This window comes from Poecilia formosa, unplaced genomic scaffold, assembly GCF_000485575.1.
Source record: "Poecilia formosa unplaced genomic scaffold, Poecilia_formosa-5.1.2 Scaffold19, whole genome shotgun sequence".
Taxonomy (NCBI): Eukaryota; Metazoa; Chordata; class Actinopteri; order Cyprinodontiformes; family Poeciliidae; genus Poecilia; species Poecilia formosa.
Window position 1 is genome coordinate 2,069,522 of NW_006799958.1, and position 25,498 is coordinate 2,095,019.

A 25,498-nucleotide genomic window follows, 5' to 3' on the forward strand; every position below is an offset into this window, starting at 1 on the left:
AACACTACTGTGAATGCTTATTAATCCAGTTTCACACAGACAGCAGTAAGCTTTTAATTCTTTGTCGCAGATGTGCCAAACTGCTAGTCTTAACATGTTGAGAGCAAAGCTGAAGGCTGACAGGTGCAGTCCGTCCAGTTTGTGGTAAAATGCAAGTAAAAGAGAAACAGTCAGTCTTGCATCATTTGAACCTTCACACGACATCTTTTGGTATTCATTAACTAAGCTAAAGTTGTTTACTGAAAGAAAGTGTCAACTTGTCGATGAAACAATCAATACAGTTTCAAAATATTTAATCGATTGACGTGTATTCACTTCATGATCTCTACTATTCTATACTGGCATCACCCTGATGTAAAGTTTCAAAGTACAGGATCTATTGTGGTGGAAAGCTTTTGTTTTTGTTTTGTTTTTTGGCGAGGGTTGCCTTGTTTTGTGGCGCAGCCAGTAGGCTCTGGACAACTTAGTCAGAAGTGTTAAATCTTAGTTAAATAAACACATAATTTTGTCCTGACCTTGGCACAGTGGAACCCAATCTGTATGTCTTCAATTCTGAACCATGTAACTACCATAGTTTAAGGACCTAATGTAATAAATGCAACATATTATTTAAACAATATATCCTTAGTAGTAATATGAGATATCTTTAAGGGTCCTAAAATGTGCGAATGGCTGAGACTCTACACCAAAAAAGCTCGGACCCCATGATGGGTATGCTTTGATTTAGCAGACTTAAACATATTTAAAATTGAAATGGCTCCAGAAACTGATAAGTCAGACACTCATGAACAACTCTAGACTGGATCCTGGTACACTGATGCCTCAGCCTATAGAGGATGATCTGATCAAGTCATGCAGCAGTACAACATGACATTTGAATCAAAGGATCATTAGAGTTGCTGAGAAGAGATGAAAACAAAATCGATCAAAAAGGATATTTCTATTTAAAGAAAACGTTGCCTGCTTTACCTCACTCCTCTCTAAAATCTTTTAATAAATTGGAGATGCGTTTATAGCTACCAAGGACAGAGGGTTTAACTTGACCTTTTTTCTAGAGGCGGGTGAATGATTTATGAGATAGACTGGGCCTTGACATGAGACCAGTGACGCAGTAATTACTGTAGACACACAGGAACAGATTGATTAAAAGACATTCTTGAACACCAAATCAGGAGAGTTTCTCTTCGCAGTCAAGAATAATTAACATTACTACATTAACTACATTTTTATATGTCAAATTGTAGAAATGTGAGGGTGCAACTTCAGTCTAGCAATAAAGAACTTTTTTTTTTTCTGTTACGTTGACATACTGTTGAATGTTATTGTACTGGGATCCAAGTACCTCTTTCAGCAGATGTCTAAAGTATGAATTTTATGTGTTCCTAACTAGGTGCAGGAGAGTTGTGACAGCTGTGACAGTGAGACCACTGTCACGTCACACCCATCACAAGACGTAGCCACACCTCAGCCGTGTGACCAGCCTGCGTTTGAGCTTCTGGGTGGCAGAGAGGAGGAGGCAGGCTCCTCCGCTCCTTCCAAGGAACAGAGTGGTACTTCCATGGAAGAGGCGGTGCATGAAGAGAGTTTGTTGCAGGTTCCACGGTACGCAGTTCACCACCTTCCCACGAGCAGACTCGCAGGGGAAGGGGAGCAACTGGATATTAAGGACAGAACTGATCCAGACACGGAACCACAACCAGATCAAACCCAGAGTACGTCTGCTTATGAGCAAGAACCACAACCAGTTGTGGGAAACACTGAAAATCAGCTGACTTCAGAAGAACAGCCACAGCACACTGAGCCCCTGACTGTGATCGATGCAGAAGGAGCCACAGAGAGAGCCGAGAAAAAGACTGATTCTGCTCTCTCCGCACCAACGTCTCCGGTTCTTAGGGCACTGAGTAGAGCCAAACAGAACCAGCTCAGGATGTTGGGCCAGCACAAGAGCATCCAGATCGACAACCCGTCCCAAGCCCCCAGAGGAATAATAGGTAGACGTGGTTTGATCCCCATGCAAAGGTCGTCCTCCTTGCCTTTGTCCCTCCTCTCACCTCCTAAAGTCGTGTCCTCTGTCAGGATCCAGTTTGGTCAAGGCCAAGCGTTCTGTACCCCACCCAGGTACTCCATTAAATACGTTCAGGAGGACGGAGAGCAAATGGAATACGAGGAGAAAGAGGAAGAGGAGCAAAGCAACTGTGTGTCCACTTTGATCATAAACCCTGGCTCTAAAGAAAACCCACCGCACGCCATTCCTCCTAAAGCCATCCCTCGCCATCTGATGCGGTCGTCTTATTCTCTGCAAAGCTCCAGTCCTCCCCCTGACGGCTCTCCAGACCAGGACCATTCCTGGACCACCCAGAGTGTTCCCGATCTGTCATCCAGTAATCATGAACTCAACCCCTTCCAGCTGAACACCAACCAAAACCAGCAAAGTGCTGGTTCTGGGCGCATGATGTTCCCAAGACACAATGCTCCAATGCTGGGCTCAGAGCCCAACCTTTTCCCCAGTCCTGCTACTTACCCTTATCCTCCTTACCACTACGCCAGTCCTCCTTATGGTTTTAATCATCACAGCCCTCCAGTGCATCACTATTCCAGTCTAACCAGTCTGCACCAGCCTGCAACCCCCCCAGTCCCGCCGCACGGCAGCCTCATCAACTTGCATCAGCCTTACTCCTCCTCAGCTCCACACTTCGATCTGGGTTGCTTACCTCCTGGAACTCCTCCGATGCACCTACCAGAACACTCAGTCAGCCATCCACTGCCTTTCCCTGCTGCTCCTCCGGCGCACCAGTTTGGTTTCCCTTACTACGGTACACACGGGTACACACACCTTCACCCCGGGCTCCCTCCTGCTGCAGCCCCAGGTTCAGGACGAAGCCCGTCCAGCACCGAGATGCAGCTGAGGAAGGTTCTGCACGAGATCAGGGGAACGGTTCAGAGTCTCAGTCAGGTTGGTCCTCCTCAGTCATCGACTGTTTGTCTAAAGAATAACTTGGTTCCTGTTCCTAATTTTAGAGGTACAATAGTGTCACATTACAGCCATGGGTTGTACATTTACCAATCGTGGCTTTCTCTCCTCTTATATCATATTAGCTTGTTGCCTTTTTTCTCATTAACTTTATTTCCTCCCCCAGAGCCGGATCAGTTCTCCTGATTTGTTTGGTGAGCTCAGATCAGCTGCAACCAGCCAGCAGGTATATTTTATGTCTCTTTTTCTTAAAAAAAACAACAAAAAAACAAGGAAAATAAATGGCTTTCTGTGAATTAGATCATCTAAGGCAAGAATTGTCAATTACAGGGAAACTATAAGAATACTTTAAGCTGTGAATCTTTGCTTTCAGTCTGTGGCAGAGTTCCAGCAGAAGAGACGCAGTCTGAACATGTTCCGCAATCAGATGATGGACCTGGAGCTGTCGATCATGCGCCAGCAGGCCGTTGTTTACAAGCACCTGAGTCCTGCTGACAGGTGACGCTCAGAAACAAACACGGAAGTAACCTGGCTGTTTCCTTCTGTTCATGACTTTGTTTTTTTCTTTTGTTTGTCTTTCTTTTTCTTGTTTTGCAGGATCGAGGCAGAGCAGCTTCAGTCGCTGAGGTCACAGGTCAGAGAGGAACTCCAGGAGCTGGAGCAACAGCTGGAGGACAGACTGATGGAGCTGACGCCGCACTCGAACCTCAGAGTAAGAACATGTGTACAGAAGTTTAATAAACATATGTTACACATTCTAAACTGGACCTGAGATGGTTTGTGTCCACAAACATCATATGCATATCTTGTTTTTCTCAGGGTCTTCATAGAGAGGGCAGTGTAGACAGCCTGTCCACTGCCTCTGCACTGAGAGCCATGGAGCCGGTCAGCACACAAAATAACTCTCAATCCCTGATATGAAGACAAAAACATTTTGTGCTTGACTATTCTGCATCTTCTGTCTGATTTCCTGTCTGTCCAGGTGTCAGACCTCCTCAGAGAGCAGTTCTTCCTCCAATCAGAGCTGTGCTACGGCGGCCGCGGCCCCTCCAGCTTCCCCTCCACCCGCTCGCCCAGTCCGGTCAGAAGGGAGGGAGACGATGGCAAGCAGAGTCAAGGAGTGTATCGTGCATCAATCAACATAACCCCGGCCCCGCCTGCTCGGCCTAACGCACACACCGAGGAGGCGGAGGAGGGTCAGAGAGACGGTGAAGAGGTAGAGAGAGAAAAAGGAGAAGAACATGAGGCACCGGAGAGGGAAGGAGAGGCTGGGAAATTTAGACCCGACAACTTTCAACAGCTTATTAGAGAGGTAAAAGTGATAGCTTGGAAGGATTGAATTTTTCTTGGATGGCAGTTCCACCGTTTCACCATTTCTGCTTCTTTTTTTTTCTTTCTTCTAGATCCGAGAGAGCGTGGCCCAGGAGGTCCGACGGGAGATCTACAACGAGCTGCTAGCTGCTGCGTCTCCACAGGGCTCGACCTTTTCTGCCCGGCAACAGCCCATGTAGCCCGGCAGAACGGCGCCCGCCCGCCAGCCTTAGCAACCGGGACCTGAACAAAAACCACTGCCTGTCTTTAACACTGTACACCCGAGTAACACTGTGCGACACTATGTGCTTGTGACACTGTATGTTGGTAACACTGATGAGCCATCTGTGAAAAACCCTGCTGCAGATGGGGGAGGCTTCCACTTTCTTGGTGCATCATTGAAAATTTCTCAACTTCTCACCTCTTTTTCTTCTTCTTCTTCTTCTTCTTCTTCTTCTTCTTCTTCTTCTTCTTCTTCTTCTTCATGTATAAAAGAGCTGTAGTCAGCATCCCTGACAATTCAGCTACCACTACTGCCACTAATACCACTGCATCTAGAATCACCACTAAGGACAGCATCTTGTACCATAATAGCAACGCAATACTTCCTATTTTCTTTCAGTTGCATCCATTTTAAAGATCTGTCTCCTATATCTGTGCTTCTAGCCAAGCAGTTTAATGTTAATTTAACTTAAACATGTTTTTCCTCAACCTGTTTGTTTTTTTTATGATTAGTCATTAGCTCCTTAGATTCCATATCCAGTTCATACAATCATATTTATGTTTATTTACCACCAAATAAAACAGCAGTTGGAAAATAAAATGGGATCTTACTGAAATTCCTGTCGAGGTAGAGGCAGAAATTATTCAGACAGTTGTTGAATAACCTAAAGGAAAACACGAGCTATGAATTGAGTCTTTACCATCTCTAACATCTCTTAACATCTTCTTAAATTGTCTTAATGGACATTTTTGTGTAAGTTTGCTTTGTTCAGTCTTTCTCAGACTCGCTGTGAGCGTTTTTGTATTCCCCCCCTCATTCCATGCACATTTCACCTTAGGAAAACCAGTTTTGGACAGTTTTATTGAGAAATTTGATGCATAATCATCCTCATCGCCGTCACCCTCATCATTCTTCTTGCTTCAGTCGCCGCCTTTAAGTCACCTTATGCAACACACTGTTGCTTCAGCCAGTTTATGGTCACAAGATGAAAAGGGATACGTCTATGAACTGATGAGCAGAAAATAAACATTCCATTCTGATTCTGACATTTCTTTTCTGCACCATCAAAAAAAAAAAATCTACATCAACCTGCATTAAATTTCCTGAAAGATGCTCAGTTGGGCAGTTTGAAGCCCATGGTTTGCGGGATAAAGAAAGTGGTCTGTGTGCGTTGCCGGGAGGTGCTGAGGGTTAAAGGTCCGAGGTTTTGGTAGGTTGAAGTGATGAGGATGACTATGTGTCGACTGCCTTCTTCAGCTTTTGCTGCATTAGCATGTTGGTTCCACTTGGATGAAAAATGCGTGCAATAATGTGAACACATTGAATATGTTTTGAGTTTTTTTTTTGTTTGTTTTTAATTTTTAGGTTTTTGTTAGCAAACATTTCAGAGGCCTTTAATACAGAAAACTCCACAGAACCAGCAGAACCGCTTGATGACATTATGTTCAATACTACCTTGTTTTTTCTTTCTTTAAAGCATTAAAGCTTGTGTGGTGCCTCACGGGTTTTTGAACAGTCGGTGAATTTAGAAAGACGGTCTGTACATATGTAAGTTGAATGCGATTGGCTGAGGGAACTGTCAATAGGAGGCCTCTAACTTTTTTTTTTTTTTCCTCATCTTATTTGGACAATATCTGTACAAATCTGTGCGCAAGATTGCATTTGTTTCCTGAGAGCAGAGCTGTGTTGGTAGAATTTGTGTAAACTTTAAAGTGAAGCTTAAACTAGCTTATTATTTCAAAACTGAGTTCTCAGTCACATTTACAATGGTTCTACAGCATGTTAAGCTGGCTCAGGTGTTATCATGGGACCTTAATGCATTCTTCCAGGAATGTGAACGCTTCAACTTTTTCAGCCTGCGGTTATGTTCACAAACACAGGTCTGCTGGGTAAACACTGCTTATTACATTGAGATCAAGAATCCACTCTTAATCACACTTTTCTGTCTGAATGTTGGTGGTTATAAATTTCTGTCCATGTCTACTACTAATAATGATGATGATGATGTGTATTTTGTATTGTGTCCTAAGTCTGATGTAGGGAGGGGTCACTGTAGAGATAATAATAAAGATGTATTTATTTTCAGTACAAACACGTGTGAGAGTGCTTGCATTTTACCTTTTACTTTACTGTGTTAATGAATTTAATTTGTTTTTATTAACAAAATTATTTGTTGGACACGTCGACTTACATCTATAATGTCGTGTTTTATTTATGCAGAAAATGAGTCTTAAATGGACCTTGTAAATTAAAATAAAATAGAATAAGTCAAGTAAAACTAGAAAATTAGCATTTTTGTCCAAAAACTGCATTGTGGTTGCTGTAATTAAATGAAAAACAGAAATGAAGCAGAAATCTTGAAACAACTTTAACTGTTAAAATAAGCAGAAGTATTAAACCAATTTAAATTTTAACAGAAACCTGTTAAAATTTAAGAAGTAAGAATTCAAACTGGTTAGTCGCATGTAATAAAAGACGAAGAAATAATTGAACTGAAAGCTGCAACATCTTGTAATAGTTTAAAATTTGATGTTTCCAGTAGAAAGTTTGGGCAATAGTTCCCCTGTAAAGATCGCAAGGTCTTTACAAGCTTTTCTAACTAATTTCAATTGGAAAATATTAAGATTAAATATTTTAACTTTTAAGGTAAAATAGCCAAGACTGAGATTTTAACCTGTCCAGGGGTCTCTGTATGTTCTCCAATATGCATGTTTGGGTACTCCAGCTTCTTTCCACTGCAACCCACCCCCACCCCCCAAAAAAACAACAAAAAAACTGTTTGGTTAATTGCTCCCTATTGCAATAGTGCATGCATATGAGATTTGATTGCTGTGGAAAATTTTTCTTTTATTACTGAGAAATATATGGATCTTTCTCAACATGGCATATTTTAATAAAAAAAAATACTCATTATATATTTTTTTCCTTTGAAACAATGCCTGTCTCAAAAGTCTTTAGCTTTCTAGGTGTATGGCGTCTTTTAGTTTGGTCTTGTATGAATTTTATATAATTGAATTAATTAAGCTTAGTTGTTTTTGTTTTATCATAATGCTTAATCCATGCTAGTTGTATAAAATGTTAATACAACTCGTAGTTATGCTTCTCTTTTCCCTGTTTATGATCCAATTTTACACTCACTACTCAGATTATCTTTGTCTGACATTTATAGTTTTTTAACACATCAACTTTATATTTCTGTACATTTCTTTCCTTTTCATTCCTTTTCCACAATTTGCTTTACTTGACTCAATATTTCAAGTACAAATCGCTGGATTTCCAAAAATATTTAATGTTTCTTGGAAACTTTTATTATGAAATCCGGAAACAGTTTTTAACCCGGAAGAGGTTGCTGTTTACAGCGCAACGTTTTCCGCCACAAAACGACAGATATTTAAATAAGTCTCAAAACGGCTACGGTAAGACATTATTTAGAGACTTAAAACTTTAAGGAAAGTATTAGTGTTTAACCAGAGACAGAGGATAAACCGGTTTCAACCGCAGAAGTTTATGCTAACGCTACTTTAGCTTGTTTTTTACAAATCAGGTAGAGTTAGCGTAGAAGCTAGCATTAGCTCACACAAATACACATGTGGATAAAACAATTCCCGTCTTCTGGGACTATTTATTTAGGTACTGATGTTGTTGTTGCTTAAGTAGGTCACCAACAGTAACCCTAGTTCACAAATTACATATGTGTATAAGCTTATTTAGGGATTTCCGGTCTCCTTTCTGGCCTTGCTCTTCAGCTTCAGGCAAATTCTCTTAACATGCCAAAAAAATAAAAAACTGGAATTCTGAGTAGTGTAATAGCTAAATGTCTATTTTAATAAGATTAAACATAAATGAGAAACCAAACTACGTGATGTGATAAATTAAATATAAAATCTGATAACAAATGTCAGTGATCAGTGTTTTTCACTGTCACCTGAATGTTTCCGTTTGTCTAAGCAGATTAACTTCACTGCTTTTGAGTGTCCAGCTATTAGTAGTTAGATCTTTGGCTGCCGAGTACCTGGATTACTTAGGGGGGATATGATACAGATCAAATCAGTTCTAAATCGCTTAAAAATAATAATAATTAAAAAAAAAATCTAACAATGGAGCTTATGGAGTGTACTAATCAGGTGGCCAGTTCTGCAAAAAAAAAAAAAAGTGGGTTGTTTTCCCTTCAAATTAGTCCAAAACTTCAAAACTGTCAAGTAATAAATTGATAATGGCATAATAATGTGATTTTATTTTCTCTCAGAGGCCAGTGCACTTTAATTTTGTAAAGAACACTTAACACTGAAACCAGAAGGCATTTTTAATATCCAAAATAAAAATCAACAGCAACAAAAAAAATAAAATAAAATGGAAATTATATTTTTAAAAAAGCACAACCGAAGCTATCAATAAAAATGTATTATGATGTCTCTGTTAACAAAATTGCCCTTTAAAAAATGTTTGTCATCCAAATGGAAACTATTGATCTCCTTTTAATTCATCGTGTGATTAATTGAGTACTCATAATTGCTTATTGTGACAGGCTTCGCTGTAAACCAACACCTGAAGTTACTGATTATCAAAATGTGCTGTTCTCATCAGAATCTTTGTGTTCTCTCAATTTGTTCCTTTGTTTTATTATTATTTCTAGAGGGATGGATTCTCCAGTCAGAAGTGAAAGCTCCAGTCCTAAACAAAGAGAGAGAAATGGTAACATCTACTTCTTAGTCTCCTTTATTTCTAGTAGTTCATATATCTAACAAATGTGTTGCTCTTTCTCTGTGTGTGTAGGACCTTCAGATGATGAATCCAGTCCAGGAGCACAGAAACCTCAGCCAGCTAATGCAAGGGAGAAAAGCTCTAAGAAGGAATCCTCTCCAGAGGGCAGTAACAAATCCAAGAGCTCCTCCGCTAGCAGCTCAGACGGCAGCAGCAGTGATGATGATGAACATCAACGTGCTCTAGTGAAGATCAGGAGCAGTGTGGCACAGATACCAGTAAGATGACTTTCAGCTTCCCACAGTATGAGCTAGAAAATTAAAAGTTTGTCACAGGGCATTTTTTTCTAAAGCAGCATGTTTTTCTACTTGTCTGATGTTCTCAGGGTAATTCAATTTCATCCTGCTGTTAAATTGTTCTGATTTGTATTACCAGTTAGAAGAAATGGTACTTAAATCTTCTCTTCTGTTGTTCTCCCAGAGAGCCAGGTCCAAAGAGAGCGACAGATCCTCATCTAGAGAGACTAAACGGTCCAGGGAAGAAGACGGATCCGAGTCCAAAGAAAACAACCGATCCAGATCCAGAGAGAGAGACGGATCCAAGTCTAAGGGACGTGAAAGGTCGGGATCCAGATCCAGCCGAGAGGCTAGATCCAGATCCAGATCCAGGGAACAAAGAAGGTCCAGGTCCAGATCCAGAGAACGGGGAAGATCACGGTCTAGATCAAGAGGACGGGAAAGATCCAGGTCTAAGGGGAGAGACAGATCCAGGTCAAGAGGACGGGATCGTTCCAGATCCAGAGAAAGAGACTGGAACAGAGACCGCTTCGACAGGAGACGCTACGCTCGGTAAGATACAGAGACACAGAGTACCAGTCAGACTTATAAACATGATAATCAACTTTGGCAAAATCCTATCAACAAAACATAAAACAAAACATTATTATCTCTATTACAAGAAGGTGTGGAAATGGTTTTGAGATTATTGTATCATGATGACATGCTTAAAATCTAAATTATGTGTGTAATTAACTTTTTACAATATTAACACTACATGATATTTAAATCTGATCTAAGCAAATAATCTGTGAAATATGTCTTTTTAAAACTAGAATCTGTAATTTCTTGATGCTTGTAGCATTTTGTTTTTACCAGTCCTAGTCAAAGGTTTACGTACACACGTCACTGTAATGAAGGTCATTTTTTAGGCTTTGATGTCTCTGTTGTATCTGTCCTGTTTCTTGGAAGTTGTAATATTTACCTGGGATTAAAGGTCAAACCTCAACCTGAAGATCAAGGTGAGACTTTGAAACCTAAGTGCTCTGTGCCACAAGTCTCGGTGATGGCAGCATCATGCTGAGCATTTGCTTCAATGCCAGTGGCTCAGCAGATAAAAAAAAGGAGGATGACCACTTCAAGTGTTTTCAACTTCATCTCAGATCAACTACCAGATGATTGAGTCAAACATTGAAATGTGTTTTTGCAACAGATAAAGCCAGCTAAACCTACTAAAGCTCATTCTGTTCCAGAAAACCAGTCAGTCTAAGTGAAGCTTACCGTTTCTGGTGAGAAACATGCTCCAGTAGTGTGCTGTGTTCCTCTGCAATTTGCAAAAAGAACATTTCAAAAGCACCAAGTAAGGTTCCTGTTTGCGTCTCTGCCTTTTTAAAATAACCTAAAAACTCCTCCTTTCATCTGCGTACAGAGATCGCTACGACGACCGACGCGACGACAGGGACAGACGTTTTGATCGGCGAGCCAACAGAGATGAAGACTCAGAACGCAGGAGGCGGGGCCGCTCTGGCTCCCCTCCAGCGGACAAGGAGTCGGCCGCCGGCGAAGAGCCGCCGGTCAAGAAGAAGAAAGAGGAGCTGGACCCGATCCTGACGAGGACCGGTGGCGCTTACATCCCGCCGGCCAAACTACGCATGATGCAACAGCAGATCACAGACAAGAGCAGGTAAGATTGGGTTTGTTCCTCTGACACCTCCTGATCGTTGATTAGTCTTACAAAAAAACTACAAACCTCTTTTACTGTTTGTCTTGTGGTACTTTTGTTTCAAAGTTTGTTGAATCAAGTTGAACGGCAGACTGCTACTGACATCAATTATCTCTATCCGTTGACATTGCGTAATCACTGATGTCCCACCCTTTTTCACAGCCTGGCCTATCAGAGGATGAGCTGGGAGGCTCTGAAGAAGTCCATCAACGGTCTGATCAACAAAGTCAATGTGTCCAACATTGTGAACATCATCCAGGAGCTGCTGCAAGAAAACATCGTCAGAGGAAGGTGAGCAATTATTTAATTGTACACTAATGCAAATTCTGGTTTATTTTTTCAATTTTCCAAATATTTCCTAGATGTAGAACAGCTGATGATGTGATAGCAAGCAGAAAGAGGTTTGCCGTTTGTATGCTGTAACTTTTCGGCTGCTCCTCCGTCTGTCTGCCAGGGGCCTTCTGGCTCGGTCAGTGCTGCAGGCCCAAGCAGCTTCGCCCATCTTCACTCACGTGTACGCTTCTGTCGTGGCCATCATCAACTCAAAGTTCCCACAGATCGGAGAGCTGATCCTTAAACGCCTCATCTTAAGCTTCAGGAGGAGCTACCGCCGCAACCTCAAGGTACCCGTCAGTCAGGCTTCAAGGATTAATAACCAATTATATTTCTGGCTTTTTTTAAAATCTTCTGTGGGGAAGTAATAAACTCTTTTGAAAGTTTTGGATTTTTAAATGGCATGCTTAAATGTAGTGATGATCTTCAGTGGCTTCTCCTACTTGTGATCCCTGTAGGACTGAAACAATTAATTGAATTAATTGTGATTAATCGGATTAGTAATCGATTTAGTAATTGAAATAGTAATTTGGTTTAATTTCTTTGCAGATATTAATCCCAAACTGCACAAAAATATACATATATTTTGCATTAAAGATGAAAAAAAATCCCTTTTCCTTCAAATCTGTTCTACCCAGAGCTCCTCAAATGGCTGTTTTAGCTTCACCTGCTTCAAAGTCTGAGAAAAACAATCTCATATTAAGCACCTTTTACTGTCCTAAAGTATTAATTTAAAAAAAATAACTGATTAGTAGATAGTATTTTTTTCCTTTACCTACAAATGATCAAGCATACACTACAGGAATGCTATCTTATTGCATTTCAGACATTTTTATTTTCGTATTTAAAAAAAAATTATTGAAGAATTTGCTTATTTGCATCTTTTAACGTATTTGTAATATTGTACAAAAATGGCTTTTGTACAATAAAAGCCATTTTTTTTAAACGTTTAATCAAAACGTTTCCTTTTGATTAAACGAAAAACCTGCAGAACATGCCAATTTATTTTATGCAATCGATCGATTAATCAGTAATTAAAGTGATCGTCATTTGCAGCACTACTTGTGACCCTTCTCAGTAATGTTTTATTCAATTGGAGTCTAGTTTAAACGCTCTTTCAGGTGAATTCATTCAGAGGCCTAACAATAGCAAACGTTTCCTTTCAGAGAAGTGGTTTTCGAGTGAATGAGCAGTTTGAATGTGACAGATTCACCTTTGTTCCCAGAGGTGGAACTTTTCCAACATGAACAGGTGGAGGCGATGCCAGTCCAAATTACTGAGTGGAGAAAGATCTGGAGCTAAATGAGAGACGTAGCTGGCAGAGGAGGCTTTTAAACACAACCTAGAATGTGTTTCCATGTGCTGCTGTCGAAGTTTGTACAATCTGTTCGGTTTTTAAAGGAGATAATTCAGCAGAGGAACGCTTTTCGCTCTCATTGTAAAACTTAATGCTTTGTAATGTTTAATGGTTTTGGGAAAAGTTGTTCATTAAAGCCTCTTCCTACAGCAACAGTGCCTGACGGCCTCAAAGTTTGTGGCTCATCTCATCAACCAGAACGTGGTAGGTCCTGATTTCTCCTTCCCTTGCTGTCATGCAGTTCGAGTGTCAACGTCCAAATGTGGTCGTTTGTGTGTGTGTGTGTGTGTGTGTGTGTGTGTGTGAGTGAGAGAGTTCGTGTTGCATTTCTCACTCTGCTCCTCCTTCAGGCCCACGAGGTTTTGTGTTTGGAGATGCTCACTCTGCTGCTGGAGCGTCCGACTGACGACAGCGTGGAGGTGGCCATCTCTTTCCTCAAGGAGTGTGGACTCAAGCTGACTGAGGTCTCACCCCGTGGAATCAATGGTACTCTCCATCAGCAGCTGTTGATGTGGTGTCTTCTGTTTAAAAAGGTCAACACAGGTTTAGATGTACCAGGGTTCTGGTGCAGGTTTAGATGTACCAGAATAACATGCAACCTGATTCAGGTGTTTTCCAGGTCTGGTTAAGTAAAAAGAAAATAGTGTGGAAATATTTGCATTTCCAGACTTTAATTGTTCTGTTGATTATAAGCCATCCATCTATCCATCTATCTATCCGTCCGTCCGTCTGTTTTATTATCTCCCATCTATCGTTTTGTTCAACATCCATTCAGTAATCGGTCCATTTGTCCATCCATCCTTCCATTTTCTCTCCATTTGTTTTTCCATTATCGCAAGGTCTGGAAAAGTCAGGAATTTAATTTTTTCACTACTTTTCAGATCTAAAATCTATCAATGGCTAAAAGCAGATTGGGAAATGTTTCTGTTTCCAAACTTTTTTTTTCTTTATCTCTCCTGTTCTCTGAAAGCTGTGCCCTCCTTTCTCTTTGTTTTTTCAAACATTCATTCATCCGTTCCTTTTCCTTCTCATATCTTTCCTTCCTTTCTTTTTTCCTTTCTCCTGTCTTTTCCCTGCTGTCTATCCTTTCTGTGCCTTTTTTCTTCCATTCTTGTATCCTTTCTTCCTCCTCCTTGTCCTTTGCACCTGCCATATTTGTGTCATCCTTTTTTTCTCCATCCTTTCAATAATTCCTTCTTTGTGTCCTGCTTTTCTTTAAAAGTCCCTCTTTATTGTGTTCTTTCAGCCTTGCCTCCATCCTTCCTTGTCCACTTCCTTTCTTTCTCTCCTTTTGATCTTCCTTCCTTCCTCCTAGCTTCACGTTTTTGCAGATTAATTGATTAAGGGCAGCAAGTTGTAGAAATATTCCCCATAAATTTATAGGTTCGTGATTATCTTACGTTTTAATGTGAACTCAAACGACTAGGAAGTCTGGGAACAATATGGAATTTTTACTTGGAAAAATGTATAGGAATCCTGTCATCTGTCCATCTGTTGAGCATTTCTGCTTTCAATTGCAGAGTTTTAATCTTAAAACCTGCTGAATATTTAAACAGAAAACTTCTTTCTTTCTTTCTTGCAGCCATATTCGAGCGTCTCAGGAATATCCTCCATGAATCGTCCATTGACAAAAGGGTCCAGTACATGATCGAGGTGATGTTTGCCATCAGGAAGGACGGTTTCAAAGATCACCCCGTCATCCCTGAAGGCCTGGACCTGGTGGACGAGGACGACCAGTTCACCCACATGCTGCCGCTGGATGACGAGTACAACCCAGAGGACATCCTCAGTAAGATGCAGAGGAAGGGGCGGGAGTAGCTTCATCAAGATGTGTGTGTGTGTGTGTAAACATTATTGGTGTTTGTGTGTTCACGTAGACGTGTTCAAGTTGGACCCAGACTTCCTAGAGAACGAGGAGAAATACAAAACCATCAAGAGAGGTGAGAACGCCCTTCACTTTGAGTCCAGTTCACGGTGGCCTGTGCCGCAGTTTGACCAATCAGCTGTGGCCTTCTGTCAGACATCCTGGATGAAGGCAGCAGCGATTCAGGAGAGGAGGGCGATGGCAGCGACGATGAAGACGAGGAGGAGGACGAGAACGAGGAAGCGGGAGAAGGTAAGATTAACAAAGAGAAGTTGCTGCCATTTTTAATTAAAGGTTATCCTAACAATGTTGACATTATATAGATTAGAGCTTTAAATTATTTTGTTCTAGTCATTGTTATATTTTTGGGTTTAGGATTTAGGTGTCTGCATTTTTAAACTCCATATTTAAAAGAAAATGGCTTTGAAAAGAAAATTTTATGACGACATGGCTTCAACGTTTGTGCATTAAAAAATTTAAATTCAGTGGTTTTTGTATCCAATCAGGGGAAAAAATTACTTTGTACCTTTTTGTGACTTGCTCTAAAAATAATTTGATCTGGTTTGTTGGGAAAACAAACAAACTCTTTTTGGTCATATCATAAGAAGCTTTTTGGTCTCAACCAGTGAAGAGTTATTAGCTGATCAGAAGTTTATGTTATTAAATTTGATTACATTTGGGATGTTTACAACATAAGTGTTGAATTAGGTTTATTTTTATGATCTTTGCAATATTCTGATAAGCATTGAGTAAAAAACCTTTACCAACTAGTCAAACTGCTCTCTCTCTCTGTCTCTCTCTCTCTCTCTCTCTCTCTCAGATGAGAAGGTCACCATCTTTGACAAGACAGAAGTCAACCTCGTCGCTTTCAGAAGAACCATTTACCTCGCTATTCAGTCCAGGTACGCACGCACGCACACACACACACACACACACACTCACCCTGCCTCAGAGATGCACATTGGCACAGTCGGTGACTCAGTTTTGTCTCTGGGTGTTGGCAGTTACTCACAGCTCCTGCTATATTTGATTGANTGAGAAGGTCACCATCTTTGACAAGACAGAAGTCAACCTCGTCGCTTTCAGAAGAACCATTTACCTCGCTATTCAGTCCAGGTACACACACACACACACACAACTTCATATATTTTATCAAGTAGTCAAATTTTTGTTTTTTGAAAATTTAGTATTTGGAAAATCTGGATTTTTTTTTTCCAACAATGACCTTAGTTCAGAGTGATGTCAGCATGCTCAAAGTTTTTTTTACAGATTCTATTAATTTAAATTCAAGTCAGTTCAACGACAGAATATAAGGATAAGGCAAACAATTTTTTTTTACAAGAATATAGTCATATTATTACACAAATATCACAGTCATGATAAAACGAGAATAAAGTCATAATGCAACAAAATAATAAATTAATAATAAACTGAATAAATCAGTAAATACTACCAGAATAATGCATATCTAATAAAGATATTAGGAGGATGAGGTTATAATTTTATGAGAACTCCCAATACAAAAAATAACCAAAATATTAACTATCTAAGCTTTTTTTTTTTTTTTTACATTAAAATTACTTTTTTGTTTTTATCATAATTTTAAAATGTTCTTTTTTTGGTAATATTATGACTATGTTCTCATAATTAAACAAAAATTCTCATAGCCAAGCCCTAATACAACATTATACAACTCACAGAGGGGTTGATTGTAATAGAAGCCACTGTTTAAAAAATATTTTCTGATCTGGTATGAAAAACATCAATGATTTCATTTTTAGTTCATTTTGCCCAGCCCTTTTTAACGACTTTAATTCATTTTAGAAACTGCATTTAACCCTAAAAAACAGGGGAGTCCACTGCATTAGGTCTGGGCTTTGGCCCCCATAAGTCCCACCTGTCTTCAAAACGTTGATAAATATGCCAGAAAATGTCCTGAACAGAACAACTAAACAACTGCGCACGCACACACACACACACACACACACACACACACCCACCCACCCTGCCTCAGAGATGCACATTGGCACAGCCGGTGACTCAGTTTTGTCTCTGGGTGTTGGCAGTTACTCACAGCTCCTGCTATATTTGATTGAGTTGGACGGTTATTTAAGGCTGAGAGAGAGTGAGGCTGTTTTTGTGAGAGACACTTTTAATATAAGACGACTGAAGATGGAGATTTTAGGAGCGTTCTTGCTTCCAGACGTGCTTCTATAATGCTGTAATGATTGGTGTTTTGAATGTCATCTCCTTAATAAATATCCTCACAGAGGTGGCCCTAAACATGCTAGCCTGTGCGGTTGCCATGGTTTCCCCAAAGAAGTTGTGCCGGGTTATAATGAGATAAAGATGAAACACATTTGCAGCTGTCAATATGTTTGGTTTATATGTTTGTTATTTTTGCAGCTTGGACTTTGAGGAATGCGCCCACAAACTGATCAAGATGGACTTTCCTGACAGCCAAACAGTAAGTCTATGAACAGAGAAGGGCTTGAACTGATCAGTAATGTAACCCTCCATACACCTTTCAAAATCTTCTCTGCATTTATGTGAAAGACAAACACAAAGCAGTCCTTAATCATTGATACTTGGTTCATTATACAAATAAAAATCTGATAGTTGTGGCATGCAGCTCGTCCTTTGATCGGGCAGCAAAGATATTCCCAAAGGGTTTCGTGTTTTTATGCTCACTAAAAGGCGTTGTGACATTGCCGACGCGCACACGCTCCATTGTTTGTGTTGCACCCAAGGCTTTTGTCTCAAGGGCCAATTCATGCCCTCAACAGGCTCAGCTCAGCTAAATCAAATAAATGGCTTATTACCAGGTTTGTATTGAACTTCATGACATCCTGGGGAGGTAAAGTCACCGTGTTGGAGCGAGGATCAGTCTAAATCTTGCAGGACACACTGGCTTGTGGTGATCAGAGCTGGTTGCCCTACTTCCATCCCTGCTTCATTGATGGTAATTATGCCCATTATTTGTGTAAAAAGGGTTTGACATCCTAGAATGAAGTTTCTTTTTGCTTTAGCTGTCAACCAATCAGCATGAGTTTAACTGACTCAAAGGGACAAGGCTTTATTTGATCTTTTCTTTCACCCTCCTGTCAAAACAATTCCTCAGAGAGCTGCTAAATATCATAGCTACGTTGTGACGTCACTCTCTGTCTCCATGCTTCCCTTTATTACTTGACATTCTCTTCACATCAGCAGACTTGGAGGATGAATGATGCCACAGCGCTGTTTGACATCTTACCGTCTGAGGCTTCAGTCTTCTAAATACTCAAATCATAGGCCATGTTCTGTAATTGGTGGTTTTATTTTGAATATTCTGTCATCACATTCTAAATCATTTCTTAGTTTTAGCTTAAAATAAGATGCAAGTTTTGTAAAAAATCCACCTTACATTATTTTACTCAATGCAGAGTGAAATCTGCCGTCCTTCTGATCGATATATATGCAGACAGATTTATCATTTATTTCTTATCACAGCTAAATGCCTCTCTATGCTACACAACTATATTTTATGTAGCTTCTTCAACTAATAGTTTGACCTCCTTTTGTGACCAGTTATTAACTGGTCACAAAGGATGGTATAACTTACCATCCTTTGTGTCTGCAGCTTCATCTGTGTGTGTGCGTGTGTGTGTGTGTGTGTGTGGTCCTCAGGTCACATTAATGATAATAATAGAGTTTAGATGTTGATAGTTGCCAGTCAGCTGTGTGTGTCTGTCTTTGTAATTGTGAGGATAAACTTGTGTGTTGATTGCTTAATGGGCTTTAGAAATAAACTTTTTTTCTAGACAGTTGGATTTAGTTTAAAGCACACGTGTCAAACATTTTTGGATTCAACTGTGGAAAAAAGGCCTAATTCAGCTGAAAAACATAAACTTCCAAAAATATATTTTTTGTAACTTTGTTATCGATGTGCCTCTGCTTGCAATGACGTCTTAGAAGCCAGGAATGGTGTTCACCTTTTATTTATCACAATAAACCACATGATAAATAACATGCTGTTTATTTAGCACTTTTAGGTTCACATCCTGTCTTGAATCGGTTAATCCTGCATGTTCCGAACCCTGGATTGATTGTTTTCTGAAAGCAGAGAGGAATGAATATCATGCTGGGTGTTTTTTCGTCCTCTTCTCCGACAGCCGCCCCCTCAGACGCGTCTTTACTATCTCAGACTTTGTTTAATACAAGAATGTGTTTGAACTCGAGCAAACACCTGCTGTGCTCTGCGGCGCCTCTCCGTACAAACATTCAGACACGAACGCCGCGTGTTTTTAAGAGAGGTCGGCGCTGTCGGCCTTGTCACTCATCATCAAGGCTGAATCACTCACAGCAGCTGCGACACACACTTTCGAAGACGCTTGTCCACCGACACGCCCTGCCCGCTCCTTACGCCTCACGCCGCCGTGCCCGCTCAAGTGTTTACCGCACCAGAACCACGCTGCTATCGAAGCTGTCACGTCAAAGTCAAGAAAAACCAACGCATCTCCTTTAACCCACTCGGCACAAACAGGCAGCTGATGAATCCTCGTGTGACGCGTAGGACTGCTCCAGTCAGACGGCGTTTTTGCCAGCTCTCAGCAGAGTTTTAATTACACATTTAACTACCTGCTTTGGATTCACAGAACTGAAATCACGCAGCTATCCTTGCAGCAGCGCTCAGAAGTGGGGAGCCAACCTTTGGCAGACATAACTATGCGTGGGACAGATGTTGCCGATGAGAAGGCTATTATCGTGGAATCACATCACAGCCAGCCAGCTGGTTAATATGCTTGTGAAAATTACTGCATAACTGCTTTGTCTAGTTGACATTGCTGCATAAACTCTCCCTCTCACTTCCTGCTTTGGGTTTAGAAGCTTTAAGAAGCTAAAGATCAGAATCCAGTTTTTATATATATATATATATATATATATATATATATAAACCAAGACAAATTGGTCAACCTTCGTTCCAGAACATTTCAGTAGTAAAGCAATAAAACCACATCTGTTTGATCAGTTAATGGCAGATTGCCTAAGGAGACCATGTTTCTGCAGTTCCTGCACCCTAAGCCAGGGGCCTCGAACTCCAGTCCTCAAGGGCCGATGTCCCGCAACTTTCAGATGTCTTTCTGCTTTAGCACACCTGGCTCCAATATTATCTCATTAGCAGAGCGCTGTAGAGCATGACTGCATGCTGGTGAGGCATTTCAGCCATTTAATACAAGTATGTAGGGCAAGGGACTAAAAGTTGTAAGATATCATCGGCCTTTGGGGACTGGAGTTTGAGAGCACTTCCATAAGCACTTATCTGACACAGTTCTTAAAGTTTTAATTTCATTCAATAACTATTACGGACTAATAGTAAAAAGTTCTTCAGCGTTAACTACTTTGTGTTGGTCTTTCATAATAAATCAAGAAAATTTTGAGTTGATTTATTTTTTTACGTTCTTTTTGGATCGCACGGCTTTCGGAGCAAACAGTAACAATTTGGGGAACCAACATTGAGAGATGGGGAGAAAAATGTATGAAACTCATCGGATGTCAGATTACTTAACCAGAATGTAAATTTATTAGACAAAGATCAAGCATTGTTGCTTTATTTCATTCTTAGTTTCTTTAAAGAATAAAGTGTATTCCCTACATAATTCTTAAAAAGAAAAAAATGTTTTATGAGGTAAACTTGTATGTTTCTTGAAATCCAATAAAAATAACCTCCTGATTCTTTCATCTAAAGTAAAACTGACTTCAACACTTGTTCTTGTTGAATTTGCTATGTGAATGACTTGATCAGACATTGACAATACTTATTCATTTTGATGTGAAACTCTACTTTGACTGTGGAGGCGTGACAGAAACATATTTTGCTCATATCAACGATGTTTGTTTGTGTTTGTGTGAACAGAAAGAGCTGTGCAACATGATCCTGGACTGTTGTGCTCAGCAGAGGACCTACGAGAAGTTCTTCGGTCTGCTTGCAGGGGTGAGACGCACAATCACCACGCTCTGATATTAATACACTTAAAGTCGTTAAAGGTGATGAGTAGTTGTTTGATCGAAAAACTAGCCTTTTTCTTTTGTTGCATTAAGTTCATTTTATTGAGAAATTATGCTTGTATGATAGAATAAGCTGGAATAATTTAGCATTTATTTTGTAAATCTGGTGAAAATAGTATTTGCCAATATGTACAATATCATCATAATCATAACAAAAAGCTGAGCTAAGGCAGAAGCACTTGTTGAAGATCATTGGTGAAAAAATGTGTTAAAGTGATGGAGTACAGGCATTAAATTAATCATGTAGTTAATGAATTACAAGCGTTAAATCTAAGGGTTAAAACAGAGGCATAAGAAGCCGAAGTGAAAGCAGACACTTTCTTCTGAAGGTGAACGGTCTGCATATTCTTGGCACATAAGAGAACATGGCAGAAAAGTTGAAAAAGCCTAGAAGGTTAAGTCCATTGGCATGAATTATTTGCACAGTTTTGAATGACATAGCTAAAGAAAGGAAAACGACTAACTTTAATGTGAAAGTGAATGCAAAGTCTATTATTTGCTAAAAGAAGATGGACAATTAAAAGTATGCACTGTTAGCTGGAATTCTTATAACATAATGTGCCAATATTGGTTCTACTAATAACTTGAGCTAACATTAGCATTCTGGCTAACAATGGAAAAGTGATCTGCCACAATAAAATTAGGTTATTTTTATTTTTTCCTCTTCTTCCTGCTATTTTCTTCCAAGAAAAGAAAGAAAACGGGGAACAATTTTGGCAATATTTTTACCTAAGCTAATGTGCAACTGTTAGCTAGCAGGCTATGAATAGCCTGCTAGCTTACAGTAGCTTACACAGTCTGCTAAACTAACAGCTTGTATGCCATTCTTGGCTATATTATTAAATTAGCATTTATAGCTAACATGCTAACTTTCCGTTTCACACTTTCTGTGGGAAACTGTTGTATAATTACTTCAGGTTAAGACGCACGTGACTCAATTTTGTTTGCATTAAAAATTAGAACCTGGACATTTATTAAGCTGTGTGTCTGTGTGTGTGTGTTTGTGTGTTGTCCGTATAATTTCAGAGGTTCTGTCTGTTGAAGAAGGAGTACATGGAGAGCTTCGAGGCCATATTTTCTGAGCAGTACGACACAATCCACCGACTGGAGACCAACAAACTGAGGAACGTGGCCCGACTGTTCGCTCATCTGCTCTACACAGACTCCGTGCCGTGGAGTGTAAGGACACACAGTCCAGTTTTTGTCAGACATCAGAAGGTCCATCTTGGTCTGAGTGAACCAGCAGTGACGTTTTCTTTTTGTTTTAAATGAATGCTGATCAGGTGTTGGAGTGTATCCGAATGAGCGAGGAGACCACAACATCATCCAGCAGGATCTTTGTGAAAATCCTGTTTCAGGAGCTCTGCGCCTACATGGGGCTCCCAAAACTCAACCAGCGGCTCAAAGACCCGTACGAACACACACACACACACACACACACACACACTTAATAGAAAAACATAGTTTCTGTCCAATTTTAGAGATGAACAGATTCAACTATGATGATATATGCATCATTGTTTTAATAAATAGTTCCTTTTTTAAGGGCAGATGTTGGTCAGTTTCAGAAACCTGAGACACAGCATGAATTCCTTTACAATTTATGACCGTCTTCTTTAAATTTTTTGCTCCAGAAAATATATTATATCAATATAATTATAGCTTACGTTCTAATGTTTGTTTTGCAGTACCCTGCAGACGTTCTTTGAGGGTCTTTTTCCTCGTGACAATCCGAGAAACACTCGCTTTGCCATCAACTTCTTCACCTCCATTGGACTGGGAGGCTTGACGTAAGTTACAAAGACCCGCCGAGGCCAGGTTCTCATGTCTGACGCGGCGTCACTTTGTCTGTGCGTGGGATCGTTAATCATTTCGAATCATTTTTGCCATCAGCGAGTAAATCTTGCGCAAAACTTTCTTTCTCAGCGACGAGTTGAGGGAACACCTGAAGAACGCACCAAAGATGATCATGACTCAAAACCAGGAAGTTGAATCGTCTGACTCGTCGTCCTCATCGTCGTCCTCGTCGTCGTCGGAGTCTTCCTCCTCTGATTCCTCCAGCGATTCAGATTCTGACTCCTCTTCCTCCAGCAGCAGCAGCAGCAACTCAGGTACGTCAGGCTGGAGTTTGTTTCCAGATGTTGATTTCTGCCAGCATCTCCCTGCCAAACCCGCATCTAACGGGTCCTGCGGTTTAGAAACGGTCAGCGGTTACATGAAGTGTAAAGACGACGACTCAGTGACCGAAAAGTAATTCATACCTCATAAAATGCTGCATATTTTTTTATGTCACAACCACAAACCTAAAGTATTTTTACTACAATAGATTTATTTGACAGTCTTCACACAAAGTGAGACTTGGTTTTCAAATGTATTTTACAAATAAACTTTGCTTTAATGTTGAATCTGTTTTTGGAAAATGAAAAAGTGCAACATTCCTGATTAACATGAACATATCTGCACGGCAAAATACGATAGTGGATGTATTTGACGGGAAAGAACACAAATTTAAGCCACAATTTACATTTCTTTCCTCCTGTTGTATTTGTGCTGCACAATTATGTGTTCTTGACTCATAAAATCCCACCAAAGTAAAATGAAGTGTGCAGGTGTGACGGGACAAAAGTTAATGTTTTCAGGAGGTATAAGTTGTTTTTCAAGGCTCTCTAAATGAAAGAAAATTGGTTTATTGAAATATGAAATCTCCACCAGAGTTTTACCTGTTTGCATTATTCAGAAATGAGTCTGGAACTACAATTTCATCAACAAATAAAAAGTTTATTCATAGAATTTAACATTTTAGTGCCGATGTGAAGATCTTAGTCTCTGGTCTCTGTAGATTCTTCCTCTTCTGTTAGTGGAAACTTTGCATTTAAACAGTTCATTTGTTATTTTTGTACAGATATTTCGCTAAAGTAACACTTTATTGATCTAACTTTCTAAACTCTTTTTATTTTTTTATTTTTTGACAGTTATTGTTCTTCAGGCTGGTGCATCGTCTGTAGTCTTCAGCTCTTTTATTTCCCTGCTTCATTTCTGCTGTATAAGACAGCGGAGCTGAGAACTTGTTTTCCGAGTCATTAGTTTCTCTTCCCTGCATGGCTGCGAAACGCATTAAAAAAGCCTTTGGGTTAAACAGACTACAGAGAAACTTTTAGAGCTGATTCTACGGAACGAGGATGGGTTGAGAAGCCGCTGCAGCCCGATTGCAGACATAAAATCCTGCTGGTCAGGTCCAATATGGAGCCGTAGACTTTGTTCAGTAGCAGCGAAGCTGCAGTTGTTATGCATGTGTGGAGCAACAAATTTAATTGGGTTTGCATATTGGCTTCTTAGAATAAAGTTGCATAATTTCCATGTTTCTTACCAAATTTACACATTAAACTTTTTATTCTTGGGTAGAATCTGAAATAATTCCTCTCCTTGTTTTGTCTTCCAGATGTTGACAGCAAACGCAAGAAGAAGAAGAGAAAGGGACGCGTTGAAGAGAAGAAGAAGAAAGGAAAGGACAAGAAGAAGAAGGAGAAAGTGGACAAGAGGCGAAAAGGAGGCAGGAGCGACAATGACAATGACGCCGAGAAGCAGGCGAAGAAGGACAGGAGGGAGCGCGAGCGTGACTTGGAGGAGCGCGTACGCAGGGACCCCCGGGGACGAAGGCGTGAAGACAGGTCGGAGGAAGAGGAGCGGCAGGAGGAGGAGCAGGAGGGCCAGAGACGAAAAGCGGACAGGCAGAGAGATGACGGCAGTGAAAGAGACAGAGGAAGAGAAGGGGACAGAGGGAGAGACAGAGACGGTGGGCGAGGGAGAGAGAGAGAGTACGAAGAAAAGAGAGAGAAGGAGAGAGACGGAGAAAGGGATAGAGAGAGGAATAAAGAGAACAGAGACAGGAACAGAGAGAGGGAGGAGAGGAGGAGGAGATGAAGTGATGGACTGATGACTTGCAGACGAGGGGAAGCTTCCCTCCTCCTCTCCTCTCATCCTTCTTTACCTCCTGCTGACTTTATACTGTCAATTAACTCGGACCCGTCGTTCTGTTTCCCCTTCAGCCTGTTTTCTATTGTTGATTTTTGATGTTTATAAAATCAGGAGAAAAAAAAAAAACATTAAAGTTGCTGTAGATGTTTTTGATTAATTTCGTTTCATATTTCTTTGACTCTTTAATTGGACAACATTTGTTCTCACCGTTAGGATCCATCTGTTCAGCCTAGGGTAGATGGGACTAATGCTGCATTCCAGTTGCACTCAGAACTGGGAAATTTCAACTTCCCAGTCTGAAGGATCAACTGGAATGCTCTCAGATTTGAGTTTCTCATTGGGATCCTGGGAGCAACTCTGACTCATGACCCCCAGTAACAACTTGTGAGGCAGACTCCGCGTTTCAATATGGCCGTTCCTCGCATTAACCGCAGTGAGATGGAAATGTGTCGATTTTCAAGCCGTGTAAAAGTTTGCTTGAAATCAGTGCTGCATGTTGTGCCAGCAACTCTAAACTGAACGAATGGAGTCATGGAGATGTTGCAGGCTTTGTTGCATTTTACATTTTGATTGTTCCAAAACTGCAGTCATGACTGCCTGCTGTTTTTGTTGTCAGTTTATGTTCAATGGGTATAATTTCATTGATTTTTGTCGAGACGGACTTTTATACACATGATTCATAACTTAAAGTGAAAATCTCTGGATTTCATTTTGTAGCGC

The 25,498-nt window shown here is 40.3% G+C and overlaps 2 protein-coding genes across 4 annotated transcripts in view; both read left to right on the forward strand.

The window, feature by feature from the left end:
* itprid2 (ITPR interacting domain containing 2) overlaps positions 1–6,594 on the forward strand; it is a 41,794-nt gene extending 35,200 nt beyond the window's left edge. The window contains exons 16-22 of one of the 2 annotated variants that reach the window (XM_016669026.1): positions 1,391–2,953; positions 3,138–3,197; positions 3,345–3,469; positions 3,569–3,695; positions 3,791–3,856; positions 3,954–4,283; positions 4,375–6,594. In XM_016669026.1, the coding sequence (XP_016524512.1) occupies positions 1,391–2,953; positions 3,138–3,197; positions 3,345–3,469; positions 3,569–3,695; positions 3,791–3,856; positions 3,954–4,283; positions 4,375–4,482 (2,379 nt within the window). In that variant the 3' untranslated portion in view covers positions 4,483–6,594. The remainder of the gene's footprint in view (positions 1–1,390; positions 2,954–3,137; positions 3,198–3,344; positions 3,470–3,568; positions 3,696–3,790; positions 3,857–3,953; positions 4,284–4,374) is intronic. The other variant, XM_007547223.2, reaches the window with a different exon arrangement.
* Positions 6,595–7,828: 1,234 nt separating this feature from the next.
* cwc22 (CWC22 spliceosome associated protein homolog) lies at positions 7,829–24,935 on the forward strand. Of its 2 annotated transcripts, none has more exons than XM_007547224.2 (20): positions 7,829–7,921; positions 9,139–9,197; positions 9,279–9,484; positions 9,687–10,054; positions 10,911–11,165; positions 11,367–11,495; positions 11,659–11,827; positions 13,045–13,098; positions 13,245–13,380; positions 14,477–14,683; positions 14,772–14,834; positions 14,915–15,010; positions 15,579–15,660; positions 17,165–17,225; positions 20,652–20,729; positions 21,830–21,982; positions 22,087–22,214; positions 22,492–22,593; positions 22,730–22,914; positions 24,243–24,935. In XM_007547224.2, the coding sequence occupies exons 2-20, from the start codon at positions 9,143–9,145 to the stop codon at positions 24,722–24,724; spliced, it is 3,009 nt and encodes a 1,002-aa protein (XP_007547286.1). In that variant the 5' UTR covers positions 7,829–7,921; positions 9,139–9,142; the 3' UTR covers positions 24,725–24,935. The 2 variants fall into 2 exon arrangements, with proteins under 2 accessions (XP_007547286.1, XP_016524513.1); XM_016669027.1 differs by having other exon boundaries at positions 9,693–10,054.
* Positions 24,936–25,498: the final 563 nt, after the last annotated feature.

What these genes read in the sequence shown, in the direction of transcription:
- cwc22 (XM_007547224.2), top strand. Translation starts at nt 9,143, where the DNA reads ATGGATTCTCCAGTCAGAAGTGAAAGCTCCAGTCCTAAACAAAGAGAG. An exon ending in TAAACAAAGAGAGAGAAATG is followed by an intron (nt 9,198 to 9,278) that starts GTAACATCTACT and finishes CTGTGTGTGTAG; the next exon opens with GACCTTCAGATGATGAATCC. An exon ending in ATTGGACTGGGAGGCTTGAC is followed by an intron (nt 22,594 to 22,729) that starts GTAAGTTACAAA and finishes TTTCTTTCTCAG; the next exon opens with CGACGAGTTGAGGGAACACC.